This window comes from Pteronotus mesoamericanus, unplaced genomic scaffold, assembly GCF_021234165.1.
Source record: "Pteronotus mesoamericanus isolate MK-2021 breed Mesoamerican mustached bat unplaced genomic scaffold, CSHL_Meso_final contig_105, whole genome shotgun sequence".
In the NCBI taxonomy this organism is placed as follows: Eukaryota; Metazoa; Chordata; class Mammalia; order Chiroptera; family Mormoopidae; genus Pteronotus; species Pteronotus mesoamericanus.
Genome location: NW_026555006.1, coordinates 3776718 through 3803985, shown reverse-complemented (window position 1 = coordinate 3803985; position 27268 = coordinate 3776718). Strand labels below are relative to the sequence as shown.

Genomic DNA, 27268 nt, shown 5'->3' with positions numbered 1-27268 from the left:
TGCTAATAATTGTAGCAGCTTGGTTAAAAGGATCCCCCTATGTGGTCTCAATACATGAACTTGTGTTTAAACACATGAACTCTTAACTGTGGTAATTGTAGTCACTGAAAGTGGATTTACAAAAGTTGGTTTCTTAAGGAATAAATAAAATAAGTAGATGGTTACTTTATTAAAGAGAATAATACCTTTTTTTTTTATTTTGGGACACAGTTTTAATAATCTACTTCAGTCTTTATTTTCAGTATAGGAACAGTGGGATAATTAAACCATATTAAGGAACACTGGTTAGATATGCTAGAGGAAGAAAAGTTTTTTAGAGAAAGATTGACATCTTAGAAGAGCCACACCCCTCTTAAAGTTTTATATATATATGTATATATAAAATATATATTTGAAACCACATGGTTTGGGAAGAGGTAATAACAAGTTACATAATTATAAAGTTAGCCCTCCCCTCCTTAAAGTATGTTCTTTTGACCTAAAATGATTTTTCACTCTTTGTGTAGGCCAAGAAATAGCAATTTAAGGCTAGAACCTGAGACACTATTTTCTCTCTGTAATGAAAATGAGATCTTACATATTGTCCTGTCTGTGGATATCTGGATATTTGGATGATTTCCACTATCTCTCTGTTAAAAAATGTTCCCCGTTAATCTTTTCTCTCAGTATGCACTTAACTCTTTGGTTTTGTTTATGATGTTTTGTTTCAGAAAAGTTTAAAATTAGAATATAGTGAAATCTTTCCATTTTTTCCTTTATAGTTCTGGATTTTGTGTCTTGTTTAGTACAGATATTCTCATCCCAGTATCATAACAATATATTCTCTTAAATAGTTTCAAAACATTTTTTCCTTTTAGCTCAGTAATCTGTCACAAATTTATTTACATGTTGAGTATAAGTTAGAGATAAATGGCTAGTTTTTCTTCTGAAGTGAATTGCCTAGTTTTTCAGCATCATTTTTTGAATTGTAATAAACATTGTTGCAATAGTATTATAAACACTTCTCTGTTTCTGGAGCCTATTCTCTTTCATTGATCTGAAAGTGTTTCTGTACCAGTATATTGTGTGATTTCAATTGCTTTAAATTACTTTTTATAATTGGTAAGGAAGTTCCCCCTGACTGTTTTCCCTTTTCGAAATGTTTGTGGCATGTTTTGTGTTTGTCATCCACATGAGAATCACTGTATCAAGTTCTACAAAAAAAATACTTTTGGTATTTTAAATTGTAATTGCCTTTAATTTATACATTAATTTTGGGGAAGAATTTATGTCTTTGCAATATTGGGTAGTCCCACCCAACAGCATGGTGTGACTAGCCAGGTCTTTTATTTTCTCCTGTAAAGTGTTCTAGTTTTTCCTCATGTTGGTTGTCTTTAGTAGCAGTGAAAGGAATGGGCTCTAGTGCCATTCTAATTGGGTTCAGTCCCTGAGAAGCTTTAGTCTCCTCATCCGTAGTGTAGGAATAATAACTCATTAGGGTTATTATGAAGATTAAGTGGGTTCAGACATGTAAATTAATACTTTTAAAATGTGGGTATTGTTACTAGGTTTATATTTAAATATTTTATAGTTTGTTTTGTGAATAAGATCTTTTATTTAAATCTCATTTTAATTGATTACCTTGCTACATAGGGAAGTTCATGATTTTTGTTCATGTACTTGATTTTGGATACTTTGCTGAACTCTTTATTACTCAAAATTTTAAAAATTCTCTTGCATTCTCTAGATAATCATAAATTTGCAATTAATTATTTTAGCTTTCAGTATCTTTGCTTCATAATTTTTTTCTATCTATGTATACTTTGGATCTTTTTTTATTGACTAGGACTTCTAATACAGTGTTGAATAGAAGTGATGATAAAGAGCACTTTGTCTCTGTCTTAAATGGATTTGGAGTTGACTTATGGAAGTTAACTCTCTATAAAGCGAAGGGCTTTTTTTTTGTATGTGTGTTCTTAATTTGTTAAGGAGTGGGTTTTGGCTTTTATTAAATAATTATTATACAATAATTTAACATGGATATATTTTATTACAAAAGATAGAAAAAGTATAAAAATTATAGATTAAAGCATGAAAGATATTTGTAACCTGCTCTGTTTCTATTCCTCTCCACATATATTTATTATGTATATTACTGTTACCAATGCTTTGTATCGTTTTGTTTGCTATAACTTTATATACATTCTTAAAATTTTTAAAAAAGATTTTACTTATTTTTTAGAGAGAAGGAAAGAGAGGGAGAAAGAGAGGGAATCATCAATCAGTTGCCTCTTGCACACCCCCAACTGGGGACCTGGCCCACAACCCAGGCAAATGCCCTGATGGGGAAGGGGACTAGTGACCTTTTGGTTTGCAGGCTGGTAATCAACCCACTGAGCCATAGCAGCCAGGGTACCTTTGTATACATTTAACATGTACATATGTACTCATAATATTTATATAAAACCAGGTGCTAGGTTTTTATCTGATATTTTGTTTCACCTAGTTGATTTTAAGTAGTTACTATATCTCAGGCCCTCTTTAGGGGCAATAGATTTTTTTTTTTTTTAAAGATTGTATTTATTTTTAGAGGGAGAGCTGGGGAGGGAGAAAGAGAGGGAGAGAAACATTGATTGGTTGCCTCTCACACATGCCCCAATCAGGAACTTAACCTGCAACCTAGGCATGTGCCCTGACTGGCATCAAAATGGTGACCTTTAGCTTTGTGGGAGGACACCCAACCAACTGAACCACACTGGTCAGGGCAACAGATGTTTCTTAAATGTTTCTAAATGGTAAGCAATGTCTTAGGTGCTGCTGATCTAGCTGTGGAGAAAAAAGAAAAGACCTGCCCTCCCAGCTAACAGTCTAATGGTACACACAGGTGAAAAAAAAGTCAGGTGATGATAAATAGGTGAAAATGTTAAAGCAGGATAAGAGAGGATAGAGATCAACTGGGGTGCTATTTTAGATAGTATAGTTTAAAAAAACCATTTAAGAAAAGGTAGCATTTCAGCAAAGACTTGAAAGACATGGAGCAACCTTGCAAATACTCTCTGGGGCAAGAACCTCAAGGGTGAGAGAATAGCAAGCACAAAAGCCCTGCTGTAGGAGCTTGTTTGGAATGTTCAAGAAACAACAACAAAGTCATTTGGTCAGAACAAAATGAAGACTGGTGGGGAAGGATGTTGGACCAGATTATATGGACCCTTCTAGGCCCTGGTCAAGATTTTGAATTTTGTTACAAGTGTGATAGGAAGCTATTGATGGTTTTGGAAAAGAGAAATGGCTTTGTATTAGTTTGTTAGGGCTGCCATAACAAAATACCACAGACAGGGTGGCTTAAACAACAGAAATTTATTTTCTTACAATTCTGGAGGCTAGAAGTCCAATATGAAGGTGTCAGGTTTGATTTCTCTCAGAGACCTCTCTCTTTGGCTTGCAGATATCCACCTTCATGCTGTGTCTTCACATGGTCTATCATGTGTGTGGAGACACGTCCAATGTCTGTGTGTCCAAATTTCTTCTTAGAAAAACACCAGTCCGATTAGATTAGGGGCACTGTAATGGTCTCGTCGTAACTTAATCACCTCTTCAAAAGCCCTGTTTCTAAATGCAGTCACATCCTGAGGTACTAGAGGTTAGGACTTCAACTAGAGGTTAAGACTTTTAGGGGAACACAGTTGAGCCTGTCACATGCCTGATTTTTCTTCACGCTGCTGAGGATAGACTTGGGGTATGTGTGTGGGGTGGGGGTAAGGAGTAAACTGGCGTGGTGAGGTTATTTAAATGGGATCTTTGATATGGAAAGGAGAAAGGACATGTATTCAGTCTTCTGTTGTAATCCAGAGACTCCTTCCTTGTCTTTCTTTGTACATTATTTTTCTAGTTTCTGCTAGATGATCTTTTTTTCCCATCTTCAAGGCTCAAGTTAAGTGTACCTTGTCTCAGGAGGCCTTCCCTGACTGCTTCCTTCTTTCTAATGTTATGTGTTTACCTCTATCATTTTGTATTGTACTGGCTTAATTGTATTGCATTATACTAGGCAGTAATGCCTGATGGAGAGGAATGTGGTTTTATTAGTTTTACCCTTAATATAGCATGGTATCTGATACATAAAATGCTAAGTGAATTCTTACTCAATAACACATGTAAGAATGGGTATATACAGGAGAAGTTTGTAGTAGGCAGCCAGTAATCAAACTGGCACAGCAATTTTTCTAAATAGCATGGATAATCATCTTCCTGCTGGGCTACCAGCCTGTGAGATTTCTTTTAGTCAATAAAAGCAGCCTTGGTGACTGGTATAAAATATCAAATACATTGTACCAAAGGGAGTCAATAGGGTTTAAATATATGAGATTTTGCTTTAATATTTAAGCTGACATACCTGTACTCTATATTGAGGGATATGTTTCTCTTAAATTTTCTGGTATGGTAGAATGTTTGTTAAATACTTATAAACTAAAAAAAAAAAAATAGGCTTAGTGGTGACTTTAACTTCTAAAGTTTTAACTTCTAAGATTTGGTTTTTGAATAAGTAAATATATTTTCATAGTTCAAAATTGAAAAATACAAATAGGTTATATAAAATATATGCTGTATACAGTGGTGGGCCAAAGGAGGTTTACAGTTGAGAGTATGTGAAACGGTTTATTCTTGTACTAATTATTATTTTTGTATGAATAACTGTAAGCCTACTTTTTACCACCATGGTATATAAAATACAGTGTAGTATCTCTCTCATCCTTTCTCTCCAACAACTCAGAAACTGATAAGCTGTTTTGAGATTTCCCCTTCCAGAAGCCACCAATTTGATTAGTTTAAAATATTGTTGGTTTTGCTGTGTGTACTTGAATTTTTAAAAAAAATTCTGCTAAGCTGATCGCTTGTATTGGTGTAGTTTAATGAACTGCTGACTCATGTAATTTTTTTACTTTGTTTTTTTAGATACATCAAATTACGAAATGGTTTGCAGGCACTTTTGATTTCAGACCTAAGTAACACGGAAGGTAAAACAGGAGATGCAACAGATGATGAAGAAGAAGAGGAAGAGGAAGAAGATGAGGACGATGATGAGGATGATGATGATGATGATGATGATGAAGATTCTGGAGCTGAAATAGAAGACGATGATGAAGAGGGTTTTGATGATGAAAATGAGTTTGATGATGTTGATGAACATGATGATGATGATCTTGATACTGAGGAAAATGAACTGGAAGAATTAGAAGAGAGGGCAGAAGCAAGAAAGAAAACCACTGAAAAACAGGTGTGGATCATGTCTATTTTATCGTTTTCTAATTTGGTATTTCTTTGGGATCCCAAACTTATATTTTATTTCTTTTTTCTTTTAATCCTCACCCGAAGACATACTCATTGATTTTTAGAGAGAGTGGAAGGGAGGGGGAGAGAGAGGGAGAAGAAAAATCTTGACGTGAGAGAGAAATATCAATTGGTTGAATCCTTTACATACCCCAACTGGGACCGAACCTGCAACCTAGGGATGTGCCCTGACCCAGAATCAAAACTGTAGCCCTTTGGTGTATGGGATGTTGCTTCAGCCAACCCAGCCACACCGGCCAGGGCTGTTTTATTTCTTAATGACAAAAATGAAGTCTATATGTTTTGATCTTCAGCAAAGGTCTATTTCTTCTGCATAAAGATTATATTTATAAATATTTTGCTCTGATTATAAAAGTGGCTGTTATTATAGAAACAAATGGAAAATAAAGAAAAACAAAATATAAAAATCACCCATAACCATAACTCTCAGAGGTTAATTACTGGTAAAATTTGGATTTATGTATACATTATATGTTTTAAAACAAATGCTAGAAGGTGAGGATCTGCATAATTTTTAGCCTGGGAATAGAGGACCAAGAGAGTGTACTGTGTTTGGAGAGATTGGAAAAAGAAAAAGAACAGGGTTAGTATAGATTCCTCACCTGGGTCTATTGTTCTATGAGTCTTCATATGGGTAATTTCTATCTAGGTAATGGAATGTGACATCTCCTTTGTTGGGAAAGCACCAAAACTGTGGATAACTTAAGTAAATTGGAGGAATTGAAATAGAAATGGGCAATTGAGCTTAGTTTGTGTGATATATAATAATAATCATTGCATAGATAAAGAGGGTTATTAGGGAGAATTTCCTTCTCTTGATATCTTTAAAAAAAATTTTTTTTAGGTTGATTTGAAAGAGAGAGAGAAAAAACAAACATCGATTTGTTGTTCCATTTACTTATGCATTGATTTGTTGATTCTTATACGTGCCCTGACCAGAGACTGGAACACAACCTTAGTATATCCAGATGTTCTGAACAACTGAGCTACCCGGCCAGGGCTTGCTCTGGCTATCTTTTGAAAAATGCCTTCATTTTACAGTAGGGAGTACTTATATTAGAGGATAATATTTTGTAGGCTTGACAGTAGAGTTGATCAGCAAATATTTGTTAAAGCTAGTTTTATAGCTGAAAACACTGGTTTGGCTGCCTGTCACAAAAAAAGCCAGCCTCATGAGACAGGTGCAGGTGCAAAAGGAAAGAGGTTTTATTCAGGGGCTGTGTGACCTGGGAGAATGGTGGACTTCCGTCTTTAAGACCAACTCCCCTTTTCAAGCCCCTGGTTCTTATAGGGATGGGGAGGGGAGGCCTTTTTTTCTATACAATTGTCCTGCTAGCTTTCGGTGTGCTTGGGTCCTATCCATTCATCTTTTAGCTTTTGGTGCACTCAGGCCCTGTCCATTCATCTTTTTAGCTATTGGCATACTCAGTGTAAGAACCTACTCCTGCTGCCATCTTGGCCAATGGGGGAGACTCCCCAGTGCAGCACTCCGACTGAATTGTTGAGGTAACAGTTTCTTGAATATTGATAATACACTTAATACATATGGTACAGCCCACATACAAATGAATGATAGTTCAGATTACTAAACCTGAAATCTAGGCATCAGATGTATTAGACTGTAAAGTGACCAGTCCTCAAAGATGTGAAGGCATGAGATATGAGTAGTAGATATGTTTTAAATAAATCCTTTGATAGTCACTCTTGGAAAAAAAAAATATATTTTTTTAAAGAAGATTGTGCTAGTTCTTTAACTAAGTTGGTGGGGTAAATGAATCTTATTTGCTCCTTGCTATTCAGATTATGAATGATGGTTATTTTGGGGTGGCATGATAGGCCAAGTGGTTTAGCTTGGAAAACCAAAATACTGGGGGAAAAAATGCATATAAATGCTACTTGATAGTCTATACTAAGGTCTTTATAAATAAATTGGGAATCAGTAAATTCACTTTAATTTACAATCTTATAATTCCACATAGAATATTAATAGTAATACTAACAGTCAGGAAACTTGAGTTCTAATTCTGGCTCTGTCCTAATCTTTCTGGATGATCTTAGGTCTTTTCATTTTCTGATTTCTGAAACTGGATTAGATTACATAATGTTGAGGTCCATTTTAGCACTAATACTGATTGTGTTATAACTTTATAACTGAACATTCCCTATCTATAAGTTTTTTCCTATATCTGTCAGTGGCTTTTCTTGTGCTTTGGACTTCGTTATATCCTCTATCAATTGATAAAACGGATTAAATTTAAAAAATTATCTCGACAGCCAATTTTACTGTGAAGACATAATAAAATATCTTAGATTTATACAGCAATTGTGAACCCCTTTGACAAATGAGGATGTGCATCCAGTATTTTTGGTATTCCTTTTCATTTTACTTCTGTGGATCAAACTCTAAATGTTTACCTCTTCTAGAAGCAGCAAGGTCAGATTCTAATTAACATTATGAAAAGGGCTTAGGTACTGCCTTTCTTTTCTGAGTACTCAGTGTGGTATATTCATTCATATAAAATATTGATAGCTAATTTTCTGGATTATGTTAGAAAGGAATGGAGGAACCTAATGTACTTGGAAGAAAAGATCAAATTGTTTTGATTCAGATGCAGTGGGTACAGTACTGAAAGGAAAGATCCATGATTGTAACAATGAAAATAGTTTATAGTCATTGAATGAATGTCTATAAAAGGGAGATAAAGTAGTCTAGAAAAGAGGTGGCTTGAAAATTGGATAGGGTTTTGCAATGGTTTTACAATTTGATTTTTATTTGAAAAATGTGAATCTTGCTTAAAGTAGATGAGAATTAATATTGGAAATGGGAAGAAAAAAATGTTGAGATATTGGAGAACATTTATCTAATTAAGAAGTTAACTATTTTTCTCGCATCATGATCTTTGTTGCCCTGTGTTTTTCTCCTCCCAAAAGGAAGTTGTTCTTGATCTGAAGGGTTTGAGAAAATAACAAGATTGAAATTTAAGTATGATAAATACTAAATTACGATTTGTTCAGGTCTTTCTTAAGTGAATTCTCAAGTATGAATTTCTTGGGAAGTTAATTCTCAAGTATGAATTTCTTTTCTAGCAATTGCAGAGCCTGTCTTTGCTGTGGTCAAAGCTGACTGATAGACTGTGGTCTAAGTCAGCTTATAGGAAAATGTCTTCAACCCTTGCTGGTTGAGACAAGAAGTCTTTATGGGGTAGTTGGAGCTGAAAGCAGGTTAGGCATCTATTAAATATCACAGAACAGGTTAGACTGTGGTCCGAAGAAGTGGCTCTTTCCTAATGTTTTAACTAAGATTATGTGCCTAAGTCTTTACAATATCAAACAGTATCAAGCGAGGCAGTTTGATTCTTCTGAAAATATACTTTCATTTTCTCATACACAGACTTTATATCATGTACATGCAATTTTTTAAAAGCTCTCCCTTCTAAGAGGATAACCATTTTCCCAAATAATCTGTGTCACCAAATGTGTTAGCCCTTTAAAATTGACATTTGTAAAATTTGGGAAAGTTAATATTTCAACTTCCTATCTTCAGTGATTTAAATTAACTACTTTTCTCTCCTTTTTTGTGTCTTTTAACTTACAATGGCACATGGTATACCCTAATCATTTTTAAAAAGTGCAGTTTGGTGTACCTCTTAACCGTCTATTTTGTTAAAAACTCTGGTTTTCCCAAGGTATAGAAAATTACTATCAGTAGACATGTAATGTATCCTATATATATTAAAAAACCTCTTTAAAGTTCAGTTCTGTATTGCTAGACATTTTCTTTTTTAACCATTTATCTATTCCCTTTGTTAGATATTTTCTTGACATGTTATTGTATGCCCTTTTTTAATAAAAACAAAAATTTCTGAGTAACATTGAGAAATTTTACATCTAGTAACTGAGTTACTGGACACAGAGCCCTTTAATTGCTTAGAGATATTTTAGAGATAATCTATAGATATATTATTCAGCAGATTTCTGAAATCTAATAAAGCAGGAAACAAAGTTGGGTTAACACTCTGAAATGCTGACACAAAATGCTATTTCAGTAAGCTGGCCAGTCCCTCTTCCCTTTTTTTCTGTTTCTGCTTTTTCCCTTAGGTCTGCACCTGTTCAGCATTTGTCAGGATGGCAAGAGGAGGAGCAGCAGGGTGAAACTGACACAGTTCTGGTGAGTTTCACTTTGCTGCTCCTCCTGATTATCAGGGAAAGAATTATGTTACCTTCTATTGGAAAACTCCCATCTCTGAGTGAATCCTTAAGATGAGATCTCAGTATTGTTCCTTTAGAATTGACTCACTATTGGTATATGTTCTACTTATTCCAGTCTGCAGCGGCTCTTTGTGTTGGAGTTGGGAGTTTTGCTGATCCGGATGACCTTCCTGGGCTGGCACACTTTTTGGAGCACAGTAAGATCTTAGTAAAATATCATTCCTGGGGTTGTTTTTCCTCTAAATTTGTATGAATTGAATTCAGAGATAACTAACTGGTATATGTTTAATAAGAGAAGAGGCTAAGGAAAAAATCTTTATGAATAATCACATGTGAAGACTTAATTTTGATCTCCGTTAGTGTACTTGTTTTGAGGGTTAGAATGAAACCACTTAGAAAGCATTTTGCAAATGTAGGTTTTATTATTATTCAGGAGAAAATAGTCTGTCTCTAGGAATTTAGACTTTAGCCTTAGGGAGGGGGCAGTCTGTTCCATGGTTAGCCAGGTCCCAAGATGTTATAGCATCAGAAATACAGAAAATTGAAAGAAACGCATGATTAACAAAAATCAAAATAGACAATATTCAGTTTAATATGTATCTGACTAAAACTTATGTAGATGCTATATGGTTATACTTAAATTTATATTTGTTTTCCTGAAAAACGTACTTTTTATATTCCAGTTTTCTAAAGTATTTTAAGGTAAACTTCTCACCTTTTGAGTTTTTATAGTAACATTTAATCTGCATATATGCTTATGTTTACATTTTAACACTTTAACAAATAAATCATATATATTTTCTTTAAAAATAAAATGTTTAGATTTTGAGTTTAAAAGTAATATGTGAGCATTAAAGAAAATTATAAGAAGTATAACAAAGTATTATCCAGACATAATTATTATTAATGTGTTTATATTATTTCTTCTAATTTTTTGAATATGAGAAATTTCCTCCTTGATAATAAAAACTTTGTCTATATTTTTGTGTCCTATGACTTTGTGTTCTTTCCATTTAGTGGTATTCATGGGTAGTTTGAAATATCCAGATGAAAATGGGTTTGATGCTTTCCTGAAGAAACATGGGGGTAGTGATAATGCTTCAACTGATTGTGAACGTACAGTCTTTCAATTTGATGTCCAGAGAAAATACTTCAAGGAAGCCCTGGATAGGTAACTAACTTAAAATGTATTTTTATTTTAATTATATAATGCCACCATACAAATAGAAATATTGGGCATTGTTCTATGGTATTTCTTTTCAAGCAGTACTCTTAATTCTATAGTAGTGTAAGAATACTTTATTTGGAGAAAAGAATAAAATACTAAATACACCTTGGCCCTTATTCTGTAATACTTAGTTTTGTATTAAAGTTTTAACTGAAACCCCCAAGCACATTTTAATTTTTGTAAATAATGTATTCTCTATTCACTCATTGTTGCAACTAGCTTTTCTAATTTAGTAGAAAATAAGGGAAACAGAAAAGCACTAGAGATAAGATTGCTTCTGATTTTGTAATCTAGAGGTAACCATGGTTAATGTTTTGGTATATAAGCATCTATATTTTTTACTGTATATTGGATATTCTTTTATGTTTTTAAACAAGGTGTGCCATTTTTACAAATCATTATATAATTTATAGAATAATTTTAAATGATTGTATATTATTTACATTGTATAGATGTACCAGATCTATTAAACCAATTACATATTGTTGGACAGTTGAGTTATTTCCAGTTTTCTAGTATTATAATGGGATGAATATCCTAGTTTTTGCATACATTCTTAATTATTTCTGTTAATTAAGTTATAAGAAGTGAAATTGCTGAGTATATTTGCATATATATTTTAAGGGTTTTTTTTTGTGTGTGGAAAACTTTTGATATTCACTGCAAAATTTTCAAGAAAGTTAGTGTCAGTGCATTAGCAGAGGGTTTTTTTGTTTGTTTGTTTTTAACCCTCACCTGAGGACATACTTATTGATTTTATTTTTTAAAAGATTTTATTTATTTTATTTTTAGAGAGAAGGGAAAGGAGGGAGAAAGAGAGGAAGAGAAGCATCAATGTATGGTTGCCTCTTGCGTGCCTCCCAATGGGGACCTGGCCCACAACCCAGGCATGTGCCCTGACTGGGAATCAAACTGGCAACCCTTTGGTTCTCAGGCTGGAGCTCAGTCCACTGAGCCACACCAGTAAGGGCTGTTTTTACAATATTTTATAGCTGTTTTTAATTGTATAGTTAAGGACATGTGTACAGCACATACATTTGATACTCTGTTTATGTAATTAAACATTTAATTCCAAAATAACAAACAAAAGAATAGAGACAAAGAAATCAATGAAGGCAGTGCAAAAGATTTCCAAGATTATTTTTTCTATACATTTAGAAAATCAGGGATACTCTGAGAATGACTGCATGTTTGCTCAAAGTTCTCAGCTCTCAAGGTTCACAAAATCCAAACAGGTCTTTTTATGAGGGAAGAAATCTTAAGCAGTAGACAAGTTGAGTTCTCAAGTTGAAATCTTAAACAATAGGTCAAATATAAAGAAGGAAAAAAACCATTTCATTGGAAAAAAAGAGCAGGCAAAAGACATGTTGAATAAATTCTGAACACCTCAGAGATGATAAAACTTGGTATCAAGCTTAATTAAAGAACTTGTTTCATTTCTTCTTAAAGAGGTTTTATACATTTTTGACCTAAGGACTGCATCAGGAAATCAGAAGATATATACACATTTATTTCTATTAAAAAATAAATAAATTGCCCTGGTTGGGTAGCTCAGTTGGTTAGAGTGTTGTCCTGATATACTGAGGTTGTAGGTTTGATATCTAGTATGGGCACATATAAGAGTCAACCAGTTAGTGCATGAATGGTTGGAACAGCAAATCAGTGTTTCTCCCTTCGTCTCTTCCTTCATCTGCCTCTTAAAAAAAAAAAAAAAAAAAGAACAATTAAGTAGAATGCTGCTACTGTATTAATAGGAAAAATTAGTAAGATTATCAAATCATAACTTCATGCCATAACTGGTAGATAGTGATAGAGCAGTAAGTATTGCACGTACTATAATAAATATGATGATTACTCCTACGGTTAGTAAGGAATAAACAGTCTTTGAATCATTTGCAAACAACTCTCATAGATCGTGTCAGTCTTTTTAAATAGGTCAGTAAAATCCAATTCCTTTACAGAGGTCACATTGTTTATCAGTATGTTGGATCATTTAAGTAAAAAGTTGAGGAAAAACTGAATTTTCACTCTGGTAAAGTAAATGAGAATGGAAACTGCTCTTGTCCTGATGATGTTTTTTAATTTCAATAAATTTGAATTTTTTAAAATAAGTATTTCAGGGTGAGGGGCAGAAATATCAAAGTCCCAGGACATCTACAAAGTCTAATATCTAACAGGAGACTCTCTTCATAATAAGCTGGCACTCCACTGACTTCACCCTCAGGTTGAGGAAATGGGTAAACTGTCCTGAGGAATTACAACCTAGTTTCAGAATGCCTGAGTCTTCTGGTGAACCTCAAGTTTTTATTGTTATTTAACATGGTCCAGAACTGTTAGTATTCTCTGATGCCTGAGGGAAGCAAAAACAAATCCTCTCAAAAGGATTCATCCTGCACCTTATATTATTCCTCCAAATAGTTTCTGAAGTAAAATGAGTGATATTTAGTCCAATATAAGCAGGCACACAAGAAAACAACAATGTGAATGAGAATAGATAACAAAAAAAGATTTCTAATGCCTTAGAAATCTTAGGAATTTGAATGGTTAGAAACAAATTATAAAAGTGATTATACTTTATGATTTTAAAGAAATAAGAAATAAGTTTAGATACAGTTTCAAGGAATAAGAAACTATAAAATGTGACTTGTAAGATTTGAAAAATAAGAGATAATCCCAGGTTGCTGTGAGCGTCAGCGAGCACAGCACTCCTGTGCTGCTGGGCCTTGATAAGATTTAAGTCTTCCCAAAGCCTGGGCTTGGTTTCTATCTCCCATCGCCACTGAAGAGTTCCAGCCAAGATGGAGGTGTAGGTAGAAACACTTCGCTTCCTTACACAACCAAAAAGAAGGATAACAACCAATTTAAAAACAATAAACAGAATTGTCATAAAGAACTGTCATAAAGAACATAAAAAGAACTGTCATAAAATCAAGCTGCATGGAACTCTGACAACCAAGGAGTTCATTCAAGAAACATTCATCCAGATCGGTAGGAGGAGCAGAGGTGAGCAGCTGGGGTGGAGAGGATGTGTGGTAAGGCGGTAGACCGCAGAGGCGAGGCGGGGACTGGCTAACCAGGAAACTAAAGACTCAAAAACTCTGGTTGTAAAATACTGCGGGGGTTGCAAAGACAGGAGAAACTCCCAGCCTCACAAGAGAGTTCGTCGGAGGGGCCCACGGGATCCTAGAACATACACAAACCCACCCACCTGGGAATCAGCACCTGAAAAGGGCACAATGTACCTGTGGGAAGCGAGGGGAGTGACAGAAAGTGGGGCTAGAGTGGAGTGAGTAAGTGACATAGTTCCCTCTTTAACCCCTCCCACACATACAGTGCGACACCGTAGCAACCTGGGGTGCTCCGCACTGGTGAATACCTAAGGCTCCGCCACTTACAGTGTGAAAGTAACAGCTGTGCAAGAAAAAGAAATATGGCCCATGTGAAAGAACAGATCAAAACTCCAAAAACAAAATGAAAATGAACACAACAGTCCACAGCCTGTGGACACAGCGAAGGCAGTCCTGAGAGGGAAGTTCATAGCAATATAGGGCTACCTAAAAAAGATAGAAACACTTCAAATAAATAACCCTACAGCTTCAAGAACTGGAGAAACAACAACAAACAAAACCCAGAGTGAGTAGATGGGAGGAAATGACCAAGATCAGAGCAGAACTGAATGACATGGAGACTAAGAGAACAATTCAAAGGATCAACAAATCTAGGAGCTGGTTCTTTGAAAAGATAAACAAAATCAACAAGCCTTTAAGCAGACTCATCAAAAAAAAAAAAAAAAAAAAAAAAAGGAGAGGACCCAAATACATAATATCAGAAACAAAAGAGGAGAAATTACGACTGATACCACAAAAATAGAAAGGATTGTAAGAAATTACTATGAACAATTATATGCCAAGAAATTTGAAAACCTTGATGAAATGGACAAATTTCTAGAAAAATATAACCTACCAACACTGAATGAAGAAGCAGCAGAAAGCCTGAACAGACAGTTAACAGCTGGTGAAATTGGAGCAGTAATCAAAAAACTCCCAACACACAAAAGCCCTGGACTGGGCGTTTCACAAGAGAATTTTACAAAACATTTACAGAAGAGCTAACCCTTGTCCTTCTCAGACTATTCCAAAAAATCCAAGAAGAAGGAAGACTTCCAAACTTTTTATGAGGCCAGCATCATCTCAGTCCCAAAACCAGATAAAAACACAACAAAGAAAGAAAACTACAGGCCAATTTTGCTGATGAACATGGATGCGAAAATCCTCAACAAAATATTGGCACACTGCATCCAGCAATACATTAAAAAGATCACGCACCATGATCAAGTGGGATTCATTCTAGGGATCAATAATTGTAATACATCACATAAACAAAAAGGAAGACAAAAATCACATGATCATATCAATATACTTGGAAAAAGCATTTGATAAAGTACAGCATCCATTTATGATAAACACTCAGCAAAGTAAGAATAAAGGGAGCATACCTCAACATAATAAAGGCCATATATGAAAAACCTACAGCCAACATCATACTCAATGTGCAATAACTAAAAGCTTTCCCACTATTATTGGGAACAAAACAAGGCTGTCTGCTTTCACCACTTCTATTCAACATAGTATTGGAAGCCCTAGCCACAGTGATCAGACAAGAGAAAGAAAGAAAAGGCATCCAAATTAGAAAGGAGAAAGTAAAACTCCTTGTTTGCAGATGACATGATAGTGTACATAGAAAACCCCATAGACTCCACCAAAAAACTACTTGACCTAGTAAGTGAATTTGGCAAAACAGCAGGATACAAAGTCAATATTGAGAAATCAAAGACATTTTTGTACACCAAAATGAAATATCAGAATCAGAAATCAGGGGGAAAAATCCCATTTGCTATAGCAACAAGAAAAATAAAGTACCTAGGAATAAACTTAACCAAGGAGGTAAAAGACCTGTATGCAGAACACTACACAACACTGAAGACAGAAATCAAGGAAGACACAAATAAATGGAAGCATATGTCAGGTTCATGGATTGGAAGAATCAATAATATAAACTGTCCATACTACCCAAAGCAATTTATAGATTCAACACAATCCCTATTAAAATACCAATGATGGACTTCACAGAATAGAACAAACATTTCAAAAATTTATATGGAACCATGAACAACTCCGAACAGCTGCAGCAATTTTGAGAAAGAAGAACAAAGTAGGAGGGATCACAAAACCTGACATCACACTACATTACAAGGCCACTGTAATCAAAACAGTCTGGTACTGGCATAAGAACAGACACATAGATCAACGGAACAGAATAGAGAGCCCAGAAATAAACCCGTGTCTCTATGGTCAATTAGTATTCGACAAAGGGGGCAGAAGCATAAAATGGAGTAAAAATAGCCTTTTCAACAAATGGTGCTGGGAGAGCTGGACAGCTCCATGCAAAAAATTGAAATTCGACCACCAATTTACACCATACACAAAAATACACTCAAGATGGATAAAAGACTTAAATATAAGCTGCGACACCATAAAAATCCTAGAGGAGAATATAGGCAGGAAACTCTCAGATGTTCCACACAGTAAAATTTTCACTGATATGTCCCCTAGAGCAAGGGACATAGAGGAAAGAATAAACAAATGGGACTTCATCAAAACAAGAAGCTTCTGCACAGCTAAAGAAAACATCAGCAAAATGAAAAGGGAACCAACCGTATGGGAAAGTATATTTGCCAATGATACCTCGGACAGGGCTTTGATCTCCAGAATATATAAAGAACTCACACAACTCCACTCCAGGAAGACAAACAATCCAATTAAAAAATGGGCAAAGGACCTGAACAGATACCTCTCCAAGGAGGACATACACAGGGCCCAGAGACATAGGAAAGGATGCTCAGCATCACTAGCCATAAGAGAAATGCAAATTAAAACCACAGTGAGATACCACCTCACGCTGGTCAGAATGTCCATCATAAACAAATCAACAAACAACGAGTGCTGGCGAGGTTGTGGAGAAAAGGGAACCCTAGTTCACTGTTTGTGGGAATGCAGACTGGTGCAGCCACTGTGGAAAACAGTTTGGAATTTCCTCAAAAAGCTAAAAATGGAACTGGCTTTTCACCCAGTGATTCCACTGCTGGGATTATACCCTAAGAATCCCAAAACACCAATTCAAAAGAACCTATGCACCCCAATGTTCATAGCAGCATAATTTACAATAGCCAAGTGCTGGAAGCAACCTCAGTGCCCATCAATAAATGAGTGGATCAAAAAACTATGGTACATTTACACAATGGAATACTATGCAGCAGAAAGAAAGAAAGAGCTACTACCCTTCATGACAGCGTGGATGGATCTGGAGAGCATTACGCTAAGTGAAATAATCCAGGAGGTGAAAGACAAATACCATATGATCTCACCTGTAAGTGGAACCTAATCAACAAAACAGACAAGCAAGGAAAATAGAACCAGCAACATTGAAAGAAAAAAGAAACCGACAGTAACGAGAAGGAAGGAGGGCAGGGGGTAGAACGGAGAACAGAAGGGGAAGGGTCAAATCAAGGAACATGTATAAAGGACTCATGGACAAAGCCAAAGTGGGGAAGGATTGAGGGTGTGAGTCGGGGTTGGCTGGGGCAGGGGAAAGTGGTGGTGGGAAAACTGAGACAAATGTATTTGAACAAAGGAAAAAAAAAACTAAGGTATGTTTACATAATGGAATACTGTGCAGCAGAAAGAGCTCTTATACTTCACGACAGCATGGATGGAACTGAGAACATTATGCTAAGCGAAATAAGTCAGGCAGTGAAAGAAAAATTGCATATGATCTTATCTCTAAGTGGAACCTAATCAACAAAACAAACAAGCAAGCAAAATATAACCAGTGATATTGAAATAAAGAACACACTGACAGTAACTAGAAGAGAGAGGGCAGGGGGATGATGGGGGAAAGAAGCGGAAGCGTCATCATGGAACACGTATAGAGGACCCATGTATAAAAGAAAGAGGGGAAGGATTGAGGGTGGGAGGTGGGGGGTGGCTGGAGCAGGGGAAAGTGGTGGTGGGAAGGTGGAGACAACTGTACTTTAACAACAATTTTAAAAAATGGGAAAACACACCCTTCAAAAATAGTACTGAGTGACGACGAGATAGCCAATCTATCAGAGGCAGAGTTAAAAACACTGGCAATCAGGATGTTCACAGAAATGGTTGAGTAAGGTCTCAAAATAGAGCAAAAAGTGAAGAAGGCTAGCTATGCAACGTGAAATAGAGAAAAATACACAGGAAACCAATAGTGAAGGGAAGGAAACTGGGATTCGAATCAGCAATTTTGAGCAGAAGGAATAAATAAACATTCAGCCAGAACAGAAACAAGAAACAAGAATTCAAAAAAATGAGGAGAGGCTGAGGAACCTCTGGTACAACTTTAAACATTCTAACATCCAAATCATAGGGGTGCCAGAAGGAGAAGAGAAAGAGCAAGAAATTGAAAATGTATTTGAAAAAATAATGAAGGAGAACTGTCCCAATCTGGCAGAGGAAATAGTCTTCAAGGAGATCATGGAAGCTCAGAGTCCCAAAGAAGTTGGACCCAAGGAAGCATACACCAAGGCACAGCATAATTACATTACCCAAGATTAAAAATAAGGAGAGAATCTTAAAAGCAGCAAGAAAAAAGGAGACAGTTACCTACAAAGGAATTCCCATAAGACTATAAGCTGATTTCTCCAAAGAAACCTTGCAGTCAAGAAGGGACTGGCAAGAAGTATTCAAAGTCATGAAAAACAAGGACCTACATCCAAGATTACTCTATGCAGCAAAGCTATCATTTAGAATGGAAGGGCAGATAAAGTGCTTCCCAGATAAGGTCAAGTTAAAGGAGTTCATCATCACCAAGCCCTTATTATATGAAATGTTAAAGAGACTTATCTAAGAAAAAGAAGATCAAAAACTATGAACAGTAAAATGAAAACAAACACAACTATCAACAACTGAACCTAAAAAACAAAACAAAACCAAGCAAACTAGAACAGGAACAGAACCACAGAAATGGAGATCACATGGACGATTATCAGTGGAGAGGAGCACGGGAGAATGGTGGGAAGAGGTACAAGGAATAAGAAGCATAATTGGTAGGCATAAAATATGGGGAGGTTAAGAATAGTATAGGAAATAGAGAAGTGAAAGAATTTATATGTACAGCCCATGGCCATGAACTAAGGGAGGGAATACTGGAGGGTGGGTGGGGGTGCAGGGCAGAGTGGGGGTAAAGGGGAGAAAAAAAATTGGGACAACCATAACAGCATAATCAATAAAATATACTTAAGAAAGATTTAAAAAATAAAAATAAGAACTTTTAATTAAAATGTTTTTCAATTTATTTTTAAGAGAGAGTGAGACAAAAAATACTGATTTGTTCTTCCACTTATTTATGTATCCATTGGTTGCTTTTTGTATATTCCCTGACTGGGGATCAAACCCACAACCTTGGTGAATTGGGTTGATGTTCTAACCAACTGAGCTAACCAGTCAGAGCAAAAAATAAACATCTTGAAAAGCGATGTGATTATTAAAGTTGAAAACCTAATACATTTTGGGGAAGCTTGAAGGCCACATACATGCATATGGTTGTGCCAGGTCCAGGGAAGTATAGTATGCTCAACAAAGACCTGAAAAGACCTGAAGGTCTTACTCTGGTTGACCTTGAGTCTCTGTGAAAGCAGGATGTTATGGCCAAGGCAGAGTTCTAAACTGCCTGACTAAATGCTGAAGGTGTGCCCCAATATGCACACAAAGCCCCTTGGCAAGGCTGGGAGACTTACTGATTTACAGGCATTTAAGATAATCTTTGTGCAACTAGAACTTACCACTAAGCTAACCAAACCTGTCAAAGAACACAGACTTCACAGAATTAGTTTAAGAAAGGCACTCTATATATATAAAGAGTAACAATAATAAACAGCAATAACAAATCTTTAGGAAAGAGGAGAATCTTGACTTTCAGAGTTGACACATTATATTATTTAAAATACTGTTTTCAACAGAAAATTACAAGAAATGCAAAGTATGGGCCATAAACAGCAGTCACTATAAGCTGTCCCTGAAAAAGCATATATTCTGAGCTTACTAGACAGAGTTTAAATTAGCTATTTTAAATATGTTCTGAGATCTAAAAACTATCAAAGAAATAAAGGAAAATGTGAGAATGATGTCTTGCTAAATAGAGAATATCAATAAAGAGATACACATTAGTAAATAGAATGAAATAGAAATTCTGGAATTGAAAAATAAATGAAAAATTCACTAGAAGGGATCAACAGCAGATCTGAGCTATCGAAGGAAAAAAAAATCAACAAAATTGAAGATAGGTCAATTGAAATTACCTAGTCTGAGGAAGAAAATGAAAAGAAAAGAAAAAAATTAGGAGCCTCAGAGAGATATGGAACACCATTAAACATAGTAGCATATGCATCATGGGAGTTCCAAAAAGAAAATGAGAAAGGGGTATAGAAAAAACTCTTGGAGACTTAATAGCAAACTCTTCCCCAATTTGTAAAAAGACAAGAACTTACATAGTTAAGAGGCTCAACAGATTCCAAGAAGGATAAACACAATATCCACAACAGGATTCATTGTAATCAAACTATCAAAAGCCAAATATAAAGAGAATCTTTGAAAGTAGCAAGAGAGGAGCAGCTTGTCTCATACAAGGTATTCTCAATAAGGTAAACAGCTGATTTCCCAATTGAAACCATGGAAGTGAGAAGGCAATAATACGACAAAGTGCTGGAAGAAAAATACTAAGAATTTTTTATCCAGCAAAAATATCTTTCTAAATGGAGAAATTAAGACAGTTTCAGGTAAATTAAAATTTGTCATTAGCAGATCTTCCCTATATGATAGATGGATTCCTTCATACTGAAATGAAAGGACACTCAAATCTATGTGAAGAAATAAAGTTACCTTGGTAAAGGTAACTGCATAGATAGATATTAAAGACAGTATATACTTTTTGTAAATTTCTATCCTGTCTTATTTAAAAGCCAACTGCCTGTATAATGTAAAAGTTATAAATCTGTTTTGATAGGTGTGTAATGTATAAAGACAATTTTTATGGCAATAGCACAAAGGGGAGAAAACAGAAGCAAAGTTTTTATAAGAACTTGTAATGAGTTAATACATCTTGTATTAGTTAAGATGTTAGTTTAGAAAATAACAAAAATATAGTAAAAGAAAACAAGAAAATTAAAATGGCACACTTGAAAATACCTATTTTAACAAAAAGAAGTCAGCAATGGAGGATTAGAAGGGAAAAGACCGAAATTATAGATGACAAATAGCAAAGTCAAGAATAAATTCTTCTTTATTAGTAAATTAAATATGAATAGGATTAAGCATTCTGATTACAGGCAAATGTTAGTAGAATGGGTAGAGAAACTCAATTCAACTATACATGCTGTCTATAAGACACACTTTAGATTACAATATACCAGTAGATTGTAGGAAAAGATATACCTTGCAAATAATAATTAAAAGGTAACTGGAGTGGCTATGCTAATATCAGACAAAATAGACTTTAAGACCAAAATTGTTATTAGGAACAAGGGAATTTTATAATGATCAATTTATAAGGTTCAATTCATCCAGCAGATTTAACAGTTATAAACACGTTGACCTATCAAAACAGCCCCAGATAACATGAAGCAAAAGCTGACAAAATTGAAGGGAGAAATACACAATTCAGTAATAATAGTTGCAAATGTGAACAACCCACTTTCAATAAAGGATAAAACAACTTAGTTTGATCAACAGTAAATAGAAGGCATGAACAACAGTAAAAACCAATAGACATCTGTAGAACACTCCACTCCAAATCAGAAAAAAACCCTGCATTCTTAAGTGCAGTGTGAAACGTTCTCCAGCATAGATATATAATAGATTGTCAAACAGTTCCCAATATTGAAAGGATTTAAATTATACAAAATATGTTCTCTAGCTATAATGGAATAAATTGGGAAGTCAATAACAGAAGGAAAGTTGGGAAATTCCACAAGTCTGTAAAAAATAAACAGCACACTCCTAAATAATGGGTCAAAGAAGAAACAACAAAGGAAATTAAAAAATACTTAGAGACTAATGAAAACAACATAAAAAAATTTATGGGATGCATCACAACAGTGCTCTGAGGGAAATTTATAGCAATAAATACCTCATTAAGAAAAAAAGATCCTAAGCCAATGACCTAAATTTTCATTTTGATTAACTAGACAAGAAAGAGCAATCTAGCCCTGGCTGGTGTGACTCTGTGGATAGAATTCTGGCTGGCGAACCAAAGGGTTCCTGGTTTGATTTCCAGTCAGGGCACATGCCCGGGTTGCAGGCCAGTTCCCCAGTTAGGGGTGTGTGAGAGGTAACAATACATTGATGTTTCTCTCCCTGTCTTTCTCCCTTCCCCTCTCTCTTAAAATAAATAAAATCTTTCTTTTTAAGAGCAATCTAAATCTAAGCAAGCAGAAGAAAGGACATTAAACTTTCAGTGGAAATAAATGAAATAGGGAATAGAAAAACAATAGAGAATTTTTTTTTAAAGTTGGTTATTTGAGCAACAAATTGGCAAACCTTCAACTAGACTGACCAAGAAAAAGGAAGACTCAGGTTATTAAAATCAGATTGTGAGAGAGTGAACATTGCTATGATTTTACCAAAATAGAAAGGACTATAATGGAATACTGTAATTATATGCCAACAAATAGATAACCCAGGTGAAATGTAAAAATTTCTAGAAATACACAAACTGCTGAAACTGACTCTGAATCTGAAAATCTGAATGGTTATGTAATAAGAGATTGGATTAGTAATCCAAAACTTTCCAAGTGAAAAGTATAGACCCAAATGGTTTCACTAGTGAATTCTATCAGGCATTTAAAGAATTAACCCTAATACCTCATAAGTACTTTCAAAAACTAGAAGAGGGACTTCCTAACTCATTCTAAAAAGCCAGTGTTGCTCTGATACCAAAACTAGATAATGAAAACTACAGACCAATATCTCTTACAAATATATTAGCAAAAATCCTCAACATAATACTGTGAAAGTGAGTGCAGCAATATATAAAAAGAATTACACACCATGTCCAGGTGGGATTTATTCCAGGAATACAAGGTTGGTTCACCATATAAAAATCAAGATAATATTGCCATATTAATAGATGGACAAAAATGACATTTCAAGATATAATCTCAGTATAAACAGAAAAAATATTTGACAAAATATACCACCCCTTCCCAATAAAACACTTAAACTTGGAATAAAAGGAAATTTTCTCAACTTAATAAAAGAGTATATCTATGAATAGGTCACAACTAATATCATATATAATGGTGATATATTGAAAGCTTTTCCTAGAAGATTAGGATCAAGATGTCAGCTATCACCACTTCTGTTTAACATTGAAGTGGAAGTTTGAGCTAGGGCTGATAGACCAGAAAATGAAATAAAGGCATGCAGATTGGAAAAGAAGTAAAGCTATCTTTATTTGCATATGACATAATCTTGTACAAATGATTCTCATTATTTGTGGAGAATTCACATGCTTGCTACAATTTATTTGTAATTCCAAAATCAATATGATGTTTTTACAGTCATTCATGGACATGTGAACAATTTTATAAATTGTGAAAAAGTTGAGTTACTGACACACACATTCTCAGCTGAGGTTGAACAAAGCAACACCTTACATTTTCATTTCAGCTTTCATGAAAAGGTGACCAGTGGATCGAGCACTAGGGAACAGTACACTAGAATAAAAGGAGCTCTGGCCCTGGAGCCTGTTTGATGGAGTTTGATGTTAGTTCTCCTCAGTTAATGTACATTTTCAGTGATATCACAAGCATAATCTCAGAAGATTTATTTATTTTTAAATATACAAGATAATTCTAAAATTTATAAGAAATGCAGAGGGCTAAGTATAGCCAAGATACTTTTGAATTGGAAAAATAACAAGGTAGCAGGAATTGACCTCCTAGATATTAAGATCTGTTTTGTAATTGCGACATTGTGGTGTTAGCATGGGGCTAAGCAAAGAGATGATAGACTAGAATAGAGATCCTGGAAATAGACTAACATATATGTGGACACTTGATTTTTAATAAGGACAGTATGGCGCAGTGGTGAAAGAGCTTTTTAAAGAAACGATGCCAAAACAGTTAGGCTTCTATAATGGCAAAAACAAGATGGACTCCATACCTCACAACATATACAAAAAATCAAGTCTAAGTGGATTATAGACCAAAAAGTGAAGAATAAAACTGAAAGTTTTAGAGATGTGTGACTTTAGATAAGAATGATCAAAAAAGATACAAAAAGCACAAAACATAAAGGAAAAATAATTGCATGTTATGTTTATTAAGAGGTACTATAAAGAGTGAAAAAAACAACTGGAAAGTGGAAGAATATGTTTGTAATACATTACATTTAGAATAACTATCGTTACTTTTTAATCACTAGATTTTATATGTATAATTACATAATATATAAATGGATGATTATATATATTTCTAGAATCAATAAGAAAAAGTACCACCTAATAGAAAAAAGGCATGAAACAGGCATATTACAGAAGAAGTTCAAGTTATTAATAACTATATGACATGGTGATCAACCTCATTAGGAATCAGGAAAATATGAAGGAAACCAATAGGAGATTTAACTATACTAAAAGTTGCAAAAAATTTTAAAGTCTCACAATACCTAGGGAGGGTGAAGTTGAAGGAGAAATGGCAGAATTGGAACTGTTGATTCAGTGTAAAATTAGTACAGTCACTTTGAAAAAGTTTGGTATTAGCTAGTGATATTGAACAACATGCACACATATGCTATTACCTAGGAGTTCCTTTCGTGTGTGTGTGTGTGTGTGTGTGTGTGTGTGTATGCAAACTTGTGCACATGTGCTCCAGTGCACAATTTTAAGAATGTTAATGTTTATGGCAGCATTGTTTATAGTAGTCCAAATGTGAAATAAGCCCAATTATCCATCAGCAGTAGAAGAGATGAATAAATTCATACAGTGTGATACTCTACTGCAATGAAAAAAAATGAAACACAGCTACATGTACCATGTTGGGTAAATATTAAAAATATAGTGTTTCCCTGGCCATGGTGGCTCGGTTGGAGTGTTCTGCCATAACTGAAGGATTGTGGGTTCAATTCCCAGTCAGGGCACATACCTAGATTGCGGGTTTGATCCCTGGTCCAGATACATACAGGAGGCAGCTGATCCATGTCTCTCTCTTTCTCCCTCCCTCTGTAGGGGCAATGAAAAAAATGTCCTCGGGTAAGGATTAAAAAAATTTTTTTAAGCATAGTATTGAGTTAAATAAATTGGACATAAAGAATACACAATTTAGTTCCATTTATATGAAGTTCAAAAACAAAACCATATTGTCTAGAACATACATTCTCAGGGGTGATGCTAATGTCTGTAGTGGCAAAGACTGGTTCTTGGGTGGGGGTTAGAAAATTGTAATGGTTTGTGGCCCTCCAAAGCTTAGCCCTACCTAGCAAAATTTTTTGCTTGCTATTTAATTTCTTTTTGAGTTTTCTTGAGTATCACATAAGCACTATTTACACTGACATTGAGTTTGTGGAAGATAGACAATGTGTATGAGAGGTGAGTGCTACAAAACTGGTGGATAGATGGTGAGAGGACTTTCAAATGATTCATCTCAAAGTCATTGCTACAGGTGGTTTGCACATGCCACTTGGTTGCCATGGTGGATGTTGTTTAAGTTTGATCCTTTGTTTTAGAATTAAAGAGCTTTAGAATTAAACTTTGAGTTTTACAATTAAATAAAAATATTGTTTTATTATTTCATCAGAAGTTATTCAGCCTATCAATTATACCATGTACTGAAAAGAAAAAAAATGTTGACAATATCTTAGTGAATATCTCATAGCTAGTTAAAAGTTTCTTTTCTTAAGTGAGCTTCAAAACCCACTTATCTACACAAATACTCAACAGCATTATTCATAACAGAAAAGTGCAAACAACTAAACATCCATCAACTGATGTATGGACAAACAGAATGTGGTATATATCTCTACAGTGGAATACTCTTTAGCCATTACATGAAGTAGTGGTACATACTACAATGTGGATGAACCTTGGAAACATTATGTCAAATTTAAAAAGCCTCTCACAAAAGACCATATATTGTATGATTCCACATATGGAGCACAGAGGTACAGTAGAATTTGTGTGCCACTTAAGGCTAAGCCAAGTGCCTTGGAATACCTCAAATAATTGACCGGGACTTCTTGTACAAAAGCCATTCATTTTGAGAAACAGTATAGTATAATGTTTCTGAGTACAAATTCTGGAGCCAAGTTGCCTAGGATTGAATGCTGACCCTGCCATTTCCTAGCTGAGGGTTCATGGGAAACTAACTCCTCTATGTCTCATTTCTTCATTTGTAAAATGGGCATCATTTCACATAAGTGGAATCATACAATATGTGGGTTTTTTGTGAGTGACTTTTTAAGTTTAACATTTTCAAGGTTCATCCATGTTGTAGCATGTATCAGTACTTCATCACTAAATAGTGTTCCATTGTGTGGATATATACTACATTTTGTTCACACATACAAGGAACAACCAATGAATGCATAAATCAGTGGAATGACAGATCGATATTTCTAAAAATTAATTTAAAAAATTAAAAATTTTCTTTTAACTTAAAAATGTCATTTCATTATTTGTAACCATGCATTGAATAAAAAGAATAGCTTTATACACTTTTTATATATAAAACCACAGATATACAATGTATAAACAGACCATCTCTCTGTGGTATTAAAATTTAATAGTGACTAGGAAAAAAACCTTTGCAAAGCCTCCTTGGGGTTGGTAATGAAATAAAAAAGGTCAAGAAACATTAGTCTAGAAATATAAAAATATATTGGTGGTAAAACTATAAAGAAAAGCAGAGAAGTGACTACCATAATGTTTGGTATATTAACTCTAAGGATAAAGGGGGTTTTAGTGGTTTCTAGAGTTCTGACAGTGGTCTATTTCTTGATCTAGGCTGTGGCCACAGAGGTGTTTACTTTATAGTTTCCATTAATCTGTATGTTTGTGTTTTATATACTTTTTTGCATGGGTCTTTAATTTCATAATAAAAATAGTTTGTAGACTTTAAAATATAGAAATGCAGAATATTGTTTAGATTTTACACACGTGACTATGAAGTACCTCTCCAACTTAGTAAAATTTATTGATTAAAAAGTAAGATGTTGACTGAGAAAAGCTTTCATTCAACAAAAATAGAAATGCCAGTTTTGTTTTTTTTCAGATGGGCCCAGTTCTTCATCCACCCACTAATGATCAGAGATGCAATTGACCGTGAAGTTGAAGCTGTTGATAGTGGTAAGAGCAGTGCTTTATGTCCTACCACTTTTTCCTTTATTGCCAGCCATTTATTTACACATTTATCATTCTTTATCA

At 34.8% G+C, this 27268-nt stretch overlaps 1 protein-coding gene across 2 annotated transcripts in view; it reads left to right on the top strand.

Annotated features, from left to right (window-relative positions):
• NRDC (nardilysin convertase) overlaps positions 1-27268 on the top strand; it is a 77991-nt gene that overhangs the window by 9049 nt on the left and 41674 nt on the right. For both annotated transcript variants that reach the window (XM_054572916.1, XM_054572908.1), the window contains exons 2-5: positions 4930-5251; positions 9650-9731; positions 10552-10705; positions 27117-27190. In XM_054572916.1, the coding sequence (XP_054428891.1) occupies positions 4930-5251; positions 9650-9731; positions 10552-10705; positions 27117-27190 (632 nt within the window). The remainder of the gene's footprint in view (positions 1-4929; positions 5252-9649; positions 9732-10551; positions 10706-27116; positions 27191-27268) is intronic.